Here is a 19,118-nt window from a genome sequence, read left to right as displayed (position 1 = left end):
CCACATCAGCAACCCTCCCCTCTCCCTTCCCAGCCTTCTCTCCCTCAGAATGATCTTCAGATCTTGCAACATGCCTGCGAACATTAAAAGTCCCCCCCCCCCATCACGAATATTAAATGAAAACAAAACAGGCGTTCATTATTCTTGCAAAATTTATTGATCATACTTTGCATCTTTTTGCTGATATCTAAACACTCAATAAATTCATAGCATTTAATACACACAATGAAGAAATGAGACTGTACACAACAGATATGATCCTGTCCAGTAATTTCCTGATGTAATCTGCAGCAATGTGCAGTACAGACAGTGTTTCTTGCATCAAACCCTTCTACATTTTCATCATTCATTGTGTAAATGGTTCACTACCAACTCAGAAACATTTTCGTTAATCAATATATTGTTAGACATGATTGATGAAAATTTTGCTGTTTTTTTTATTTTTTTCAATTTTTAAGACCCTTTTTTGCCAGTTTATGATACTTTGACCAAACTAACCTAAACTTACTCAAACTAGAGTTGCAATTTTATCAAACTATGATACCCTCATTGATTTCATCACCCAACTGGACTAAGAATCAGCTTGTGGAATTAATTCAGTTATTGTTATATATCTTGACTATCTCTAGCTGAACATAAACCTCACATGAAATGGCAATGAGTAGCCACATAGAACAACAATAACATTGACAATTTGATTCATACACTCCATCGAATATGCCATTTGAAATGAGAAAAAAAACGAGAAAAACAAACTGGCATCTATACATGCTTCTGTACTATTTGCACAGCTTTAAGCAATGAAAGGAAAAACCTACATACAAGTTTATAAAGAAGTTATCTTTTCTGTTAAATCATCCCATAATAGCAATTAAGCACACGTGAATATATGATAAAAATTTAAGAAACAGTGTAAAGTGTGATAAACCATGTTCCATTCTATATATATATATTTAACATATTTGTGCCTTACAAACAAATTTTATATTGAATTACTTCCTGGTGAAAAACCTAGAAGAAAGATAATTGAAATAATTGCACTCTTGATTCTGGTATCTAACATGGTACCAGTAGCGTAGCCAAGGGAGTGGAGGTGTGGTGGGGGAGAAGTCTGGCTATCACCCTGGTAAAATGGTTTATTTTCTAATACCAAGCATTCTTCCTTATAACAGGTGAATGTGTATACTGGCATGCTGTTATGTGATTATTACTCAAAATGAGACTATTATATCAATCAGACTACAAGAAACCTTGCTATAGAATTTTCATAAAAATAAAGGTTAATTAAACAGAAAATTAATGATTTCATTCTGAACTGAGATTCCATTCCCCTGCCACTTCTTATATTAGCATTAACCACATTTAACTTACAAACAGAAATATAGAAAAGTATTTGAGTTTTACTTCATTACTTAAAGCAATTACTTGACTAGCCAAAGTACACACTACACTGTTAATGGGATTTTCTGGTATTGTCAAACCATTATCAATATCTTCTCACAAAGTTATCCCTAAGGAATTCCCCAGTGACAATAAACATTGATGACATGATGAAATGTTACAATATATATTCCCTCAAGAGTCATATACATCAATTGTTCTATTTTCTATAACATCTACTTGAGTAATTTTGATCAGACTTGTCATTGTCTTATTAACATGCCCATTTCCATATGATTCCCCTCCCAATCCCCCCTCCCATTCCCCCCTCCCTTTCTCTCCCCCCCCCCCGATCCAAATGAAACCTTTTTCAGACTTTGTAAATAAGATTGATACAATGTTCCAATGATATATATCTGAAAGACAACATAAAAGAAACCAAAGATATTCATAGTACCATGATGATAATAGTAGTAAAAAGAATCGATAGGAAAAAGTGTATTAACAGTGAATTCTCTGCCGTTTGATATAAATTTGTCAAGAAATTTGAATAAATGCAAGATTGGCAGGAGTATCAAATCTATCACCGTTAAGAATGGTTTTGTTATGTGAAATTGAAAGAAAAAAATAATGAAATGCACCTTCTATGAAAGAAACAACAGACCAACACAAAATGAACATTAAGAGGAATGCAATTCACACAAATCATTTGACAGAGATATGACGAATACCTGGATACCATGCTGTGATTCTTACTGTAAGAACCAGTAAAAGACTATCAGGGCAAAGGACCTTGGTGGGTTAGTACAGTATGTAGATGAGATAGTCATAGCTTCTTTACAAAGTGTGTTGGGGTGCAGGGTGACTGGAGCCCTTCCAAACTATGCCCAATCCAACTCCGAACCACTCCCTCCCCACCTCCCAAACTGAGAGACAGGGAAGAGTATGAAACAGCCAAAAATTAATTGAAGTCTGTTACGACCAACTATGCCTACACAGGGAAACAATGTAAAGTAGTATCCTAATCAAGCTTCTGATAAGTTCAACACAGTTGAGTTGTACAAAGAATAATGATCATGTACATTTCATGTTAAAAATTTAGTTTGCTCATATCAGTGCAACACATGATAAAGATGGGACTATGTGGGCACATTGACAAATTAGAGTAAAAGCACCATTTGTGCTCTCCAAAGGATTTCATGTTCTAGACTTACAGGTTGCAAAGCATATCTTCATGAAATGAAGGATACTGAAAAATATGCTCACCCCATTAACAACTACTTGTCTACCATACCATCACTTCTCCCCCCCCAACCCTCTTCACATCCATCCCCCCGTCGACAGGTGAATTACTACACTGCTTGATACCTTTGCCTGAGTAGTTAAAAGATCATCACAAGCTTATTCTTATAGAAATGCTGACAATTTTTATCTGTCAGCAGGGATTGCCGAATAATTTTTTAAAAGTCATGGTGTAATTTTGATAAAACTGTGCAACACATTAAATTTAGACTACGGCACAATCGATAGCTAATAACAAGGTGATTCATACACACAGCTGCATTTCACAGGTTAGCTAGTCACCTGGCTGTGACCTCCATGATATATCAATATAAAGTTACTGTACTGCAGTAGGACTAAAGCACAATGGATTTGTCCTGCTAAGAGTTTGAATGGAAACATTTAAAATAAAGCCAGCATTTGGCTTAAGTACTATGGATGGTACTAAAGCTAACAAGCTAACTGATGAAGGATGAAAACTAAATATACAGACAATACAATCAATGTTTCCAAAAACAGATTTAACAAAGAAGGACAATGAACAAGGAAGTGACATTGCAGCTGTGTTATTTGCAAGAAGTTGACTAACACAGGTTCTAGAACGGCCATTTCCACTGAATTTGTCACAGGGGGTCCTCCAGCAATGCACAAAATTAGAGGGCGCTGTGGTATCAGTCTTATCTAGTTTTGAGAAACTGGACAAGCTGCACTCTCTAACTGCAGATCATAATGGTTCATTCACTTATTAGTATACCATTTTCTTTGTAACTATTGAAAAAGGCTGTTTTTTTTTTAAACATATGTTTGAAGTTTCAAGTCAATCTAACAATTGTAAGCACCTTAACTTGTCTTTTCTAAAGTATGTAACTTCTTTCCTTTGGATAAACTGAACCTTTCTTTCTTTCTGTAAGTTCACCAGGCTTGCTCGCAGTTTTGTGAACGTTTACAAACGATCTTGTTTCTGCAATTCAGACAGTACAGATTAAGCACATTAGGACTGCTAAGGCACTGCTAAACCGCTGGAGAACCATACTCTAGCTGGCTGCATGATCAGATACTTTTGTCCGTCAAAATTATCCCAGGAATGATCAAATCAAACTTGAAAGGTTTACAAATGAAGCAATAAAACATGACATTAAATCTATGGCCCTGCAGAGTTTCCAGATACAATTGAGTGGTTAATAACTTGATCATAGGAGTAGCCAAATGGCTGGGACAACAGAGATACATTAATTAATTTAGTTGGACAGTTTCCAATAACATACAAATATATCAAGGCTTGGTATTAAGATCAATTTAGAATACAGGTTCAGTCCAGGACATGACAGGTGTTCAAGGTTTCGTGTACTAATACCAGTCATAAATACTGATGAATGTAGTTGAGGATGTGAATTTATTCATCTCTAACAAATGAAACAAACCAATGTATTACTGGAGGCCAGTTAGGGGCCATTCTTGTTCTATGATGTACAGAGTGGTGTTTGAATTGCACATTCTGGATGATGACTCTTACAAACTGTCTACATCTATCTGTTAGGCCAACGTTGAGATTTCTCAACAAGAGTTATGATTAGCTTTTAGTTCCAATGACTGTCCATCACTGAGCTGGGAGAGGGAGGGAGGGAAGACAACCTATTTGATGTACATATCTTGCCTTGTTCTGACCATTTCCTGTTTTAGGGATGATGTGGATTGGGATGGTAACTAATTTTAGAGAGAGGAGTACTGTAAGTCCTCCACCCCCTATCCTCTGAGAATGGTTTAATTGACAGTACCTCTATAAATAATGGCAATTTTTTTTATTCCTGAATTGACCTACTGTATGAACTAAGTCAATTACAGTCCAATTAGAGGTAGGCATGCCAGAGATAAGCCTAGGTTACAAAATCTAATGGTTGTTCAAAGGAATTGATGATGGAGAACGAATGATCAATGGCTTCATTATAACCTCAAAATGGAAAAACAAAGATATGATTATGGCACCTAATGTCTACGCCATCTCTTCTTCAAGGGGTTGTGATGTGATAGCACCAGGATAACAGAAAAGTAAATTCCCATAAAGGATGAAATTTAAGAAGCCATTAGATTCCGGCCTGAAACAAGAAAAGCATAAACGTGATAGGAGAAGGCAGACATAACTAGGCAGATAGGAACATGCAGCAGAAAGTACTTATGGCTTGTATGCAATGGTCAAGAAAGTATCCCAATTAACGTCATGCATTGGATTGTACACAACCCCTATTTTAATGAATAACCAAATCCCTAATTGGGGCAATTTTCTGTCCAGAAACACTTTGCATTGTTCCTCTGTCTCTTTCATAGATGCTTCTTCAAATATCCCTTAATTCAACATTACAAGCAATTCCCATTATTATGTTTACTGACTTTAAAAGTCACAGTGCTTAGATTACAATATAGAATATATACTTAGATAAAAAGCTATAAATATCAAACTTTTGCAATAAACTATGACAGTGATTTTCTGATCAGTGAAATATGATAATGTTCAATCTCCCCATTACTCTCTAATATAAAATTTCAAGTTGAAAGAATTTAAGTCAGCTATTGTTTGCTTCAACATTAAAAAAAATACTATACGGTAAGTTAGGAAAAGTAAACACAACACCAACATCACTCTTTCCTTTTGTGGTAATCTACCATTGTGTTAAAAATGTGAAATCCCAGCAAACATTCCTCATTCTTATTTAATCTAGAATTTATAGAAGGAATGACTTTGATAGGTCTTTCAATACTCTCGCACCATCAACGTAACATGTTCCCTTTATTTTGATTGATATACCAGTGGCTGGCTAACTTAAGACTTTTATCATTACTTGTGTACACGTATAATTTATAATATATTTATATATACTGCACAAAAGACTACTGTTTCACAGCTGACATTACATAGGACTTTCAAATCTCTGGAAAAACAAAATTCCAGAGTTAAAAAAAAAACAGAAAACAAATACAAAGTTACATTACCTCTTCCTTCATGGAATGATATGTCAGGTTATACAAATATGAAATGCCTTAAAGAAAATGATCATAACAGTACATGAAAGAGAGAGGAGAAGAATGATGGACAGATAAATGAGAGAGCACTCTCGATGGTAAACTTGACCTACAGTACACTTGACCTACAGTACACTTGACCATTGATAAAGTGTCCATGGATGCTACCATAGCTCCAGAATTAATCAGTTTCACTGTCTTCTCTAGCTCATGAGGTGAGGACACCCTTTATTTTATAGTTTTCCTCCAATACACTCTGTATTATCAATGAACGTTATAATCTTGTAGCAATACTATTTATCAGAGTAAGTGCATCAACGACGTCTGCTAACACTAATAGGCCCGCTGTACTTCTCGTCTGCTTTACGAAATAAGCTACAAATCCTACAAGAGTTTCTAAAGTTTGTAACAAAGACGATTAAATAACTTCACGTGAAAATTTATCCCACAAAAAGCAAACCATATTTAATCCAACCTGCCATGACAATTTTGTGAACAACATCCTTCCATAGAACACCAAAGGTTTTACGGAATACAAAACGTACAGGAAAGGAATAACAGTCTCTTCAAGATAAACATCTAACTAGTACCTTTAATATCATTCGTCCTCACAGGAATGTCCACTCTATTCATCAAGGTATCAAAATTGCTCCTTGTTGTATTCTTCTTTATCATTTTTTATTTTTTTCTCTTTTTCTTTGGCTTATAAAGTTTCAAATTAAGTAAAGAATGAGATAATTGAAACTAATAAAAAACTATAATAATATAATATAATGTAATCCAATATATGACAGAGTACTTCACATAAAGAGTGGCTTATGTTTTAGGAAACAAACCATCACATTTTCTCTTCCTTTTTTTCCCCGGTTTTTTTTGGTGCCTCCTTTTAAGTGTGCTTTAGTTTTGCTTTGCTTCCCTAAACCTTTCGATGAACTACAAATACATACATAGCAATACCACCAAGCAAGGAAGAAAAAAAAAGTTCAAGTAAAAACAGGGATAAGAAACACTAAATGGGCAGTGATACCAGTTTGAAACGGTCATAGTTTTGTTTTCATTTGTTTTGGTTCTTTTCTCATCGTTACTTTTTTCTGGTTTAATTTTGTATTTCTTAAGGGAACAGGTGTGCAACTATTTAATCCTACAGTTTAGTAGCACCTTTTATGTCAGTAAACGAAAGTGTGTACAAACAGGTCTGAGTGGATTCATTCAGGGATTGAAAGGAACATCCGAAACCATTCAGAGACCTCACTTACTTTTGAGTAGCTTCCTAGCTAGTGAAACACAAAAGAATTTGTTGGGAGTTCCAACGTAAAAGAGAAGCAAATTTCACGCTGACCGTGAAAGGAACCTCACACACACATGAAAGGTTATTTGACATTAATATTACTTTGACTGCTTTTACTTAAAACTCAATTAACAAATGGATAATAAGAGTGAAGCTGTGCCTCTACAATCAGTTTCCTTTTAGCATTCTCTTATCCACTGAATGGTACTGGTTATTACCACATTTACTCATGAACAAACACACGATTCCCACCGAACTTGGAGTATGTGTGAACCTCTTCAGGCCACAGTCAACATCAAGGTATTGCCACATACCTGGTTGTGTAATTTCGTCTATATGATCGGGAGGTCAGAAACAAGGCAAAGGACCACTTCCATGTCATAAAGACCCAGATAGATGCCAAGTAGTAGCCCTTTTCAGTATCTTCATCTCCGTTCACTGGCAACAAAACTAAAAGACAAACAGAATGTAAAAATAAAATCAGCAAATAATCTTTCTCTTATAATATGAATCTCTTTGCATTCCTTTCCTACACAATTTTTTTCTTGAATGGAACTAATGTGAAACCACTGCAAAATACTGTAATACCTGAAAATGTTGATATGCTAGATGCCTTAGCAATGTAATTACCAGCTGGTTTCAACTTTGTCTGGCAAAATCTCAAAATGTTAACAGAATGAAACACTCAATGAGAAATTTGAAAACAACTAGGGGGGGGGGGGGGTAATGCTAATTTATAAATAATCTAACTAACAGTAGCTACATACATGTAATAGTTCATACTTTGTTCGCACATAACAAGAGAAAAAAGGAACTTTGAAATTTATACATGTATACTGTACTGATAATTGTTGGAATTTAAAATTGATTTTTGTTGATTTTTAAAACTTTGACCGAAAGTGACTGTTAGTCTCCACCAAGTATAACATACTTCTTGTACTCATTTATATCATATACAGAGCCTTACTATCCTGAAATATCTTGTAGATAAGGTGTACACGTACACATTTTGACCTAAATGGACCTCAAGGGACCACTGACCTTCAAGGTCAAGACAACCTACAGTGTAGTGTTTTGTCCTAAGCTTTTGCAATAAACCACATGGTATGTGAGCACATGTATAGCCTTTTGTGAGCACCTGGAGTTCCACATTGAATACATCTTGACCCAAAAAGAACGTAGACCTTCATGAAAAGCAATTGCCTTCCAAAACTTGGCAATGACATCAACCTGAAAGAATGAGATCTAACAATGCTGTCCACTTTGAGTAATGATATGTACAAGTTTGGCATCACACATGGATGCCCAATCAAGCACACAGACATTAACAAGTCATCTTGTTGTTATAAGTTACAACTAAAGTTGCCAAGAAGAGGCTTATAAAAATAGTTGAAAATACTGACCTTGTTTTTGCACTATGGCCAAGACTAGGTAAACTACAAATGCAATGATGCATCCCAGTGCAGTAAAGAAGCCAATTAGGATGAAAAGCTTCAAACGATAGACCCAGACATCACGATCTCCCTTGATATGTTGGATATGGACAATCATAGTAAGAAATGCAAAAAAGGCTGTCGTGAGATGAAAGTAAAATGTGTGTATTAAGTATGAGGACTGAATCTGCTTAGAAAGAAGTATGATCATTGTACATACTAACTTAACTGTTTCATTTTCAGACTTCATACACATCAGGTTTCACTAATTAATTAATCAATGAGATTGAATGTTTGTATGGAAATTTTTAAGATGTAAATCAAAATTTGCAAGCATCCCTGAAAATAATCTACATTTTCCTTTTGAACAATATCCTGTGTGCATGCATATTATCAAGAAATAGCACTGCTAACTGTACGTTATCGATACATTTGTAGTAATTGATTACCTTCTTGTACAGTAAACTGCTCTTAAAGTTTAGTAAACAATATTGCAATTCTTAAAAAGTCAGAAATGAGTGAGTTGCGGGGTAGGTTTATTTTGCAATTGGTCCAGCATTTCATTATGTCTTAATTACAACTTACCACTTGCGAAACCCCAAAGGGAAATATGCAAATTATAGAATGCTGGAGTTGCCAGGAAGCAGATGAAAACAGAAATACCCAAAATGATCCTATAGTAAACAATATTGCAATTCTTAAAAAGTCAGAAATGAGTGAGTAGGTTTATTTTGCAATTGGTCCAGCATTTCATTGTCTTAATTACAACTTACCACTTGCAAAACCCCATAGGGAAATATGCAAATTATAGAATGCTGGAGTTGCCAGGAAGCAGATGAAAACAGAAATACCCAAAATGATCCCGACACAGCTGTACCCAATGCGGCATCTCATCATCGCCTTACTTGGTTCTCCGGGTTCCATGTTGTTTTCATTCATTTCCCAATCAATTTGAACATGTATGGAGTCCTCAAAGCAAATGTTAGTCAGTAGGCCAAGTTATAATTGTTCGGGCTACTCAACTTGCACGAATGCAAGTACTATAAGAAAACAACGAGTATGGACTAGCAGATAGCACGGTCACTGAGTCAGCATTAATTCACTTAGTAATAGTATGTTGCAATGGCCGAGGCTAGCATAGGTTAGGCCTTATACTGTAGATCAAGTTAGTACAGGCCTACATAAGCAATAGACGTTCGAGTGTAGTTAAAACACCTGAAATATTTGCAAACAAATCATAAATGATAAATGTCCGGCTGCTTGCAACAAGTTCTTACTTTGGGCTTATGAGGCAAGCATTTCTGTGGCGAAAACGTTTCTCTGGAAATCTATGAAGCTTAAAACCCAACCACGGTTCCGTGTTTTCGTGTGCCTAACCCTTACGCCTGCGCATGCCAGGGCTGTGTACATATATAGACGTACGACTCTCACGCTGTGCGTATCCCATCCAGTATTGCGCTTGCATGCATAGCCTCATGAATGCGAGACACATCAGAATCAACCTTGATTAAATTTTACATCAATTGAATCTGTCAACGTACAAGAAATATATATATATATACGTAGCTGCGTAGGGTCCGGTAAGGAGGGAGACGGGAGGAGTAAAACATTAATGAGTACATGTGTCTGCCCCTCCACCACTTTTCTTACTAGGGATGCATTACACAGCACTGCGTGAACCTTCAAAGAGAGCCTTTGCTAGGCAATGAGTGACTCTGTTTGTACTTACCCCAGGAGCGGATCCAGGGGGCACGGGGACAAACCGCTTCTTGACACAACATACAAAAAAAACTACAAGTATATAGTCATTAACACGACCCAGTATAGCCTACTTGTAGGCCTAGTTATAAACCTTATGTATAACCTAAATTAGTATGTCCAGGAACGCGCTATTACACGTCTAACGTGTTTTTTTTTTCGTTTCTGGGAGAACAAACACCGCGCTACCGAAAGTCGGCCTCAGCGCCCCTTGTGTTACTTTATTTATGTAATCATGAATCCGCCCTGTATACATAGGCGTAGGAGCCTCATTTGATTTGGGGGGCTGCAACGACTTGCCCGAAAAATATAACCAGAATTTTTCGCGCGCTTCGCGCGCGTTCCACATGTTAATGTGCACATCATATAGGCATTCATCGGTTATTACATCACATGCCAATAACATAAAATCATTTTCCGTGTTATTACCCTTCCATATTGGTTATCATTATTGGGGAAGTTGTTACAACAATAATGATATTAACAATAATATAACTTTAACCATTAAAAAACACATTGCAAATTCTTCTTCTTTCAGTAGGTGCCAGTGGCGGAGCTAGGGGTATTGGTCAGGGGGAGAGAATGGTCTGTAGGGGCGCTTTCGACACTATCTAAGTGGAGTGCCACCACAGGTTGGCGCGGAGCGTACAGAAAATTTTTGAGTAAAGATACTCCCTAGATCGCCGGAAATGACCCTTTCCAGGCCTTGCTAATTTGCAGATAAACGAAGAATAAATAGGTGTCATCGCCATTTGTCAAAAAATTGCACCAACAAAATGTGACAAATGTCAATAGGTATTTGAGAGCCCAATAAAAAAAAGTCAATAATCGCGAATAGGTAAAAAGTGGTAAAAAGATGAAAAGGGCGCCAGCAGTCCATTTGAGTCCGTCAAGGGGGCATCCGCCCCCTCTGACTGTATGGACGCTCCGCCACTCAGCATATTGCCCAAATTTTCACCCCAAAAATTGAAAAACACTGCAAATTATTATTCTTTCAGTAAGTGCCCGAAAAAATTCAAAGCATATTGCCCGAATTTTCACCAAAAAATTTGAAAAATACATTGCAAATTATTCTCCTTTTAGTAGGTGCTCGAAAAATTCAAAGCATATTGCCCGAATTTTCACCCAAATATTGAAAAACACATTGCAAATTATTATTCTCTCAGTAGATGCCCTAAAAATTCAAAGCATATTGCCCGAATTTTCACCCAAATATTGAAAAACACACTGCAAATTATTCTTCTTCCAGTAGGTGCCCGAAAAATTCTCAGCATCTTGCCCGAATTTTCACCCAAAAAATCAAGGGCGGAGGAACCGGGGGGCCTGGGGGGCGCCAGCCCCCCAGTGAAAAATGTGGAGGGGCGGAAGTATCATTCCGCCCCCCCCCCCCGCTTCGCAAGTCAGAAAACCCCTTTTTCATTTCCAAATGAGAAAAAAAAATCTCATTTGGAGCACCAAATTGCATCTAAGGCCAGGTGAAAATACAAAATTAAGTTTACAAAATGGAGTGGGTGTTGAAGTGTGCTATATTGCACCAAATTGCATCTGAGGCCACCTGGAAATGCAAAAAAATCCAAAGGGGAGGAGGACACCCCTCCCCTTAGACCCCTCCCCCAGGCCGGCCAACAGTCTTCAGCCCCCCCCCCCCCACTCAAAAGTACCTTCCTACGCCACTGCAAAAAATGGTTGGGGGCTGCAGCCGGGGCGGCTGCCCCCTTCGCCCCCCCCCCCCCCCTTGGCTACGCGCCTGCTATTTGACCCATTGCATAACTTTCAAAACAACTATGATTTTTCTGGGAAAGAACCCTAAGCACCGTCGGTTTTCTGAGCCCCTCCTCACCCAACTTTCTTCTTCCCTTTTTTCTTGCTCCCACGGCATGCACTATTCACGATATCAGTCGGTAAATACTTTCTATTTTACAGAACTGTATCGCAACGGCGACCTGTGGTCGTGACAGAAGTTGCTTTGCAAACATATACAGCAATTTGAATTCACAGAGTTTGCCATATTCTGGTCTAGCTTGCCGTTGATCTTCACAAAAGGGGTCTTGTGAAAGACAAAAGGGGTCTTGTGAAAGTCAAAACAAATCGGCGTTCCATGACTGATATATCACTGTAAATTTTGTGAGGTCAAAGGTTAGCCTGGTACAGTTTTGCGATTCTGGTACGAACGTAGAAAAATGTCGACAAACGGAGAACAGGATGAGGGTGAAAAGGATACATCAGCCCCGAAAGTGAAAAAACATGACAGTGGTGCGGCAGATCTTGAGAGGGTCACCGATTACGCCGAAGAACAAGAAATATCAGTGCATGATATGAGCAATGTGTGTAACATTTGGTAGCATGCTGTTGTAACGTTACGCATATGGTAGGCTAGACTAGGTTAGGCTAGCAAGACTACCATTATCAATGCATAGTCATTATTACTTTAGGCGTTGATTGGAAAAGCTTAGGCTAAACTCATCACGGCACATAACGAAACGGTATATAAGCCTACGTTTAGGCTTTACACTAACATAGTACAGTAACAGCTTTGGGAATTAAGTCCCATCTTTCACTGGTCAGGTTCTTCCATATATCTATTTGCCTATCATACAACAAGTACAAAGGGAGTGAACCTTGGGCATTTTGAGTTCCATCATGTATAATTGATTTCTTGCAACAAAATTCTCTTTCATAATTGGACCCCTTCACTGTAGCCTAAGGTATTTTTAAGTAAATAAAGAAAAATATTTTAGATCAAGGTTGAAAACTATTTACAAAACTTTCCATTCGACCCCTTCCACAATGATAAATACCTGGATATACCATCAAGCTTCAACATTTCACTCCATCCCCCACAAAGGGTGTGACCTAACAGATACTGGCCTTGTATTGTTAATGTTATTACGGTACTTTCTCATTTGCATCTTTTGGGGTCAACATACTTTCACACAGGATTTCACCATGCCATTGATCGATGTACATGTACAGGTGATATATGTCGCAAATATAAACTGAGAAAACGAATTGACAACACCATCATGAGTTCATGACTATATATTGGCCTACTACTATAATTATATTGAACACATTATTCATGCCTTAAACATTGTTTTTCTGTTTTTTATTGATAGTTTGCAGTACATTACTCAGTTCTTAACATATTTTTAAATAAATTTCATGTTTAAAATGTATTTGAAATTTTTAAAAAATATTTCCGTTTGTACGGTTTGTGATTTTCTAAACGGATAGTGCATTTGCGGCCGATTAACCGTTTAAACGGTCACACCCTTATCCCCCACCCATTCATAATTTGATACATTCCCACAATGAAGCCTAGAAATATTGTTCAATGCATTAAATAAAAGAAACTATAAAAAATATTCAATTAATATTACAGTACTTAAAGGAGGGTAGGGTGTTGCCAAAAGTAGTTAACAAAACCATGCAAATATGTACCATAAATGCATTCTGTTTGACCCCAAGCAATTCTTTTAGGATAAAACCTCAAAACTGTTAACTCAAAATATCTAAAATATGTCAGAACTCTTTATAATTAACATTAATTTGTTTCACTCCTAAAACAAAAACTGTGCCCTATCCCAGGGAATAAGTTAGTGTTCAAATTTTATACAGCAATTTTATTAAAATGCTCAGAATTTTGTGTCTTACAAAGAACAAACAAAAATGGAACATATGTACAAAAAATACTGTCAACCTTTTGTTTCACATCATTTCACAAATGTTCTAATGGTTCATATTGAAGTCTTTGTCAGAGGCAAGCATCTCTGATGCTGAGAGCAAATGAGCTTTGATTTCATTATGATAAGTTTTTTCTTTGCAACCTTTGTGTCTATTCGTTCATATGTGACTGTCATTAAAGCTTACCTTTGTTTAATCAATATTGTATAAAGCTAATACCACTTCTGTTTGTAACTTTTATGGGCTTCACAGTTTTCTTGCAGTTTTCAGTTGCCAGCCATGCTTCCATAAATTACAGGTATTCTACATATAAACTATGTTCTGTAGAAAATTACTTATTTGAGTAGATTATGGTTACAATCTCCCTTGTCTCTCTCCCCCCCCCCTCCCCCCTCCATTTGATTAGTCAAAAAGCAAGTAAACATAAAGCTGTGAAATTATATTAACTTTTACAGGCTTTGGCTGAAGTCAATGAAAAGAGGAAAGCAAGGACTAAGGAGAGAGCAGAAATGTGAGTATATTAAAGTCGGCATGTCTATGGTTAGCATACAGTACGTAGCTGTTGTGTGAAAAGCCATCAAAGTTTGTCTATGGGAACAGATGAGTAACTAGAACTAGTAAGTCATGTAGATATCCTTCTCTCTAGGTAGTTTGTTGAGGATCAAAGGTCTGATAAAACATGAATAGCAACTCACTGTTTTATACATAAGATTATTGGGTGACCAATCTGTACCAAATCAGGCAGTTTTTCTGAGAATTCCCTGGTTGATCTTGCTGATGTTGTTAACAATTTGGTTAATACATTCCATCGTGACAATTCTGCTGTACAAATTTAACTCACTGAAATATATGTGCCTGTGTTTTAACGTTATTGTTGTGGAAAAGCAAATGAAATGATATATACAAATAATGAAAGAAACTGAGCATCATAGGCCGATGGTATGTCAGGGACCCAGTTTGCTTGTGAGTATTGACAAAGGATTTGTAGTGATTTTATCTATAATTTTAGAAGAGTAACTGTACATTTCATTACATTGAGTATCTGCCCATGCAACCAGTTGGTCACTAGAAAAAGAAACCAGATTAGACCTTCCTTGTGAGAGTCAAATTTGGAATATCATATATCTAATTTTGAATATAAATTTGACCAAAGCAATATTAACCCACCAGGTCCTTTGGTATGACCATGAGATATATCTGAATTTGTTAAGGCAAAAATTATCTGTTTATCTCTTACCTCTCCTCTTCCTGGTTTCTTTCTTCTCTCCATTCCTTGTCTACTAATCCCTTGTCTACTAATCCCTTGTCTACTAATCCTCTTACATCTATCTCTTTTGTGTTCACCTTGCTCATTAACCTGTCTGTATTCTGTGTGTGTATTTGTCCCTTCTGTTACTGTAACTTGTCATTCAGCCTTTGAAGAAGATCCTGCTAGGATCGAAATGTCAGGCCCTCTTACGTTTACACATTCTCTTACACAGGCTCTTTAGTGGATAAGCAGTTTGCTAACAGTTTGTTTTATTTTGGAGAAATATTATAGCACAAAAGAAACAGTTTACGTGCAACTTTGATTTCAAAATATCAAAATCAGTCTACAAATAGCTGAAATAACCATATTATTTTCTCTCTTTTTTTGTAGGGAAAAGGAGTTGGCGAAGGTGGTGATAAAGAAGACAGATGTTGATCTCATAGTGAGTGGATTTATCTCCTTGTACTGGTATTGATGAGTGCCTAGCTTCCTCTTACTGATTGCTGACACAATATCAGCAATCCATCTGACCAGCAATCAAACAATGGTTTTGTTTGGGTTTTTTGTATTGAGCAGTGACTTATTGTTGATTTTTTATTCTTTTATACTGACTTTTGTTTTACTGTACAGTTCTTGTATATTGCATTGATTAGTGACATGCTGTTCACATTCAATTTATTTGTTTATTATTAAGTTATGAAGGTCTGATGAATGCATTCCATATCTGACACAGGCAGTGCATAATTATCTATTTAGAGTGTCATTGGAAACCTTCACTTACAGGAGTGGGATGAAGTTCTTCCTTTGACCCAAATTTTGAAATTATCTCAAAATTGAATAAGTTGTAAAAGAAGGCCAATGTAATAGAAGCTGAAGAATTATTGACAAATTTGAGTAGTTTTATTTCGATTAGTACTTTTAATACCTTCTTAATATCTTCTATTCATTCACTCACAGGTCAATGAGATGGAGATAAGTCGGACAGAAGCAGAGCGGAGTTTGAGAGTAAACCAAGGAAACGTTGTGAATGCTTTGATACAGCTCACCAACTAAATCTGGCAGCCAATCTACGAAGACCATGCCAAGCCTATGCAAACATTGACCCTGGTATATGTTACTGCAGGAAGTAAGATGAAGTAAGCAGAAGTCCTCCAAGGCAAGAGGAGATGAACATTTGAGTTTTGTCAACAGCAATAAACTAATAGAAAGGAATGACTCTACAGGTATGCCTAGAAATGAATGTTATGACAATCAATGTTATCTCTTACAAGATTGCTTTGTAAGGAAAACGTATCCTTCATCAGTCGTGCTTCCTGGATGAGTGAGCATTTTACTTGTGGTTTCGTTGCCTAGTGACCAAGGAAGCCGAAGGAGGCTCTTTAAACCTCAAGGAGGTCTAGCAAAGGTGTGATGTAACAGAGAGAACATTTAATACCTAGCAAAGGTGTGATGTAACAGAATATTCATCAACAACCCATGGAAGACAACTAAGAATGGTCATGTTTCTATAAATATGAATTTAATCAAAACATTACTGATTTTTTATGTGACAGTCAGATGATAACAATCTGAGTGCAAAGTTACGTTTCAATCTGGTTAACCTGTTTTGGTGAGTGTTTCTGGAAGTATACATAAAAAGGCGAACTTGATGATGACATCAGCCTCTCCATGGAGATGTATTTGTTCTCCATAGAAGATACAAAAGATTGCAAAATCTAACAACAACCCCAAAAATGATATATCAATTCAAAGGGTTTGGTTGTAGACAATGGAACACATCAACAGAGGATATTCTCTGATATTAAACTTGTGAGGTTTAATACTGTAGATGATGGTAGTAGTAGCATGGTGACTTCGAAGTTCGGACACTTAAGACTTAAAACACCCCAAAAATAAATCTTCTGGTATAATTCACCAGAAAATATACTTCATATGGTGGGAGAATTGTGTTATAGTACGATACACGGCCAAACTTTCTTTCCTGCAAACTGTTTTTACGTTGTTTTCCAAGAAGATTCTTCGTGATTGTGGAACTGGTATTTCTTTGCTAGAGTATTGCGAAGTTCGGACACGCAACCCACAGTGTGGCGCTGGTGATAAAATTGGATTTTCTGGAAGTATACATAAAAAGGCGAACTTGATGATGACATCAGCCTCTCCATGGAGATGTATTTGTTCTCCATAGAAGATACAAAAGATTGCAAAATCTAACAACAACCCCAAAAATGATATATCAATTCAAAGGGTTTGGTTGTAGACAATGGAACACATCAACAGAGGATATTCTCTGATATTAAACTTGTGAGGTTTAATACTGTAGATGATGGTAGTAGTAGCATGGTGACTTCGAAGTTCGGACACTTAAGACTTAAAACACCCCAAAACTAAATCTTCTGGTATAATTCACCAGAAAATATACTTCATATGGTGGGAGAATTGTGTTATAGTACGATACACGGCCAAACTTTCTTTCCTGCAAACTGTTTTTACGTTGTTTTCCAAGAAGATTCTTCGTGATTGTGGAACTGGTATTTCTTTGCTAGAGTATTGCGAAGTTCGGACACGCAACCCACAGTGTGGCGCTGGTGATAAAATTGGTGGCGCAGTTGCTCTTTCAGTAATTATAACAGACTTCATAGATCTTCGTCATTTTGTTGACAAATATGTAAGTAATTTCTTGCACACGGGTCATTTTGGAGAGAAAATAACTGTAGCTTGGTACTTTTTGGTGATATTTGGCTCTTCCTGTAGTTTTTCATGGTGAAATCGTGTATTTCTTAGGGTGTCCGAACCTCGCAGTATGCCGAACTTCGCAATACTGACTATACTCTAGTGATTAAAGCCTAGAAATTATGTACACTTGCATGCTATACTAACAAAACAGGTTGTCAGAATTAACTTGTGTTTAATTTCTCAAATTATGCAGTTATATATTTTTTTAAAGCAATAATCCCTGTATGTTTGGGTATGCCATTGTCATATACACGACTAATGCCAGGTTTGAATGGGCCTGACAATTACACTAACAAAATACCTGGTATGATATTTTGACATTTTTTATGGTAAACGTTGAAAAAATGCAGATTTATGGAAAGTAGTTAAATGGGACTCAAACTCAAGCATCTTCTTTGGCTTACATGGCAGAGATCTTTGTGTAGAACAAATCACCCAACACAGCTAAGAAGAATCTTGTTCTTTTGGGATATATCCTAGTTGAAACAACAGGCTGTAATCAGAAGGAAGCTTGAGCAAACAATCTGTGATGATATAATTCCAATATGATCTGAAACCTTTTACTTTCTCCTTGTTTTTCTTTTCATATTTCTTTGGTAAGATTTTGAAAGTGAAGCCAGTGCCATCATTAGGTGATGTTAAGTTCAATCTTTCAGATCAACATTTGCAAAACCTATCTCCATTACAGAACATTTACATTGTAATAAATTAAAATACACAAAAAGTTGTTGCAGCATTGTAGCACATTGTGGCTCAGTGATGTTATATTTAGACTTGATCAAGTCCTGTGTGACGAACCCATTACACTGATATCTCCCAATGGAATAAGATTTTGGGTAAGTATGGCAAGACAGTTCTGTATATCGCATTTACCAAGAAATGATGATTGTGTTTGTGTCTCCTATCATACAGAGATGTGTTCTGTATGTTAATATTCTGTATGTTATTGCATTTCTTTTTTCTTTTTTTTGTTTACAAATAAATGATAGACATTTGAATTTTATTGACAGTTTTGCTTTGTTTGTTAGTTTTTTTGTCATTAAAAGAGTGTAAGGTTTGGTTTCTCATTTCCTACAACATTGTTGTCTTCACTTGTACTCACAAGTCTTCTTGCAGGTCCCTCAGAAGAATCGATTCTCATGCAATGATTATGACTCATGTGTGTCTGTATTTCTGACACCTTTCTTGTAAACAGGATATCTCCAGAGGGGAAGCTCTGACAGATCATACTTCGATACATCATATTGAGTATATTGTGGAGGTCAAAGGTCACCAGTGGTCAAATTGTGGAAAACGT

General features: G+C 36.6%; 2 protein-coding genes across 2 annotated transcripts; one reads left to right on the top strand and one right to left on the bottom strand.

Annotated features, from left to right (window-relative positions):
• Positions 1-134: 134 nt before the first annotated feature.
• LOC139966075 (heme transporter hrg1-A-like) lies at positions 135-9,811 on the bottom strand. The gene is made up of 4 exons (XM_071968743.1): positions 9,171-9,811; positions 8,368-8,535; positions 7,279-7,414; positions 135-4,754 (listed from the first exon to the last, which is right to left on the bottom strand). The coding sequence occupies exons 1-4, from the start codon at positions 9,334-9,336 to the stop codon at positions 4,652-4,654; spliced, it is 573 nt and encodes a 190-aa protein (XP_071824844.1). The 5' UTR covers positions 9,337-9,811; the 3' UTR covers positions 135-4,651.
• A 2,453-nt stretch (positions 9,812-12,264) lies between these two features.
• On the top strand, positions 12,265-18,819 carry LOC139966073 (huntingtin-interacting protein K-like). Its single transcript, XM_071968741.1, has 4 exons — positions 12,265-12,479; positions 14,295-14,350; positions 15,479-15,530; positions 16,046-18,819. The coding sequence occupies exons 1-4, from the start codon at positions 12,336-12,338 to the stop codon at positions 16,139-16,141; spliced, it is 348 nt and encodes a 115-aa protein (XP_071824842.1). The 5' UTR covers positions 12,265-12,335; the 3' UTR covers positions 16,142-18,819.
• The last annotated feature ends 299 nt before the right edge of the window (positions 18,820-19,118 follow it).

The sequence above is a fragment of the Apostichopus japonicus genome, chromosome 4 (genome assembly GCF_037975245.1).
Source record: "Apostichopus japonicus isolate 1M-3 chromosome 4, ASM3797524v1, whole genome shotgun sequence".
NCBI classification, from domain to species: Eukaryota; Metazoa; Echinodermata; class Holothuroidea; order Aspidochirotida; family Stichopodidae; genus Apostichopus; species Apostichopus japonicus.
This window is presented reverse-complemented; position numbering and strand designations above follow the sequence as displayed.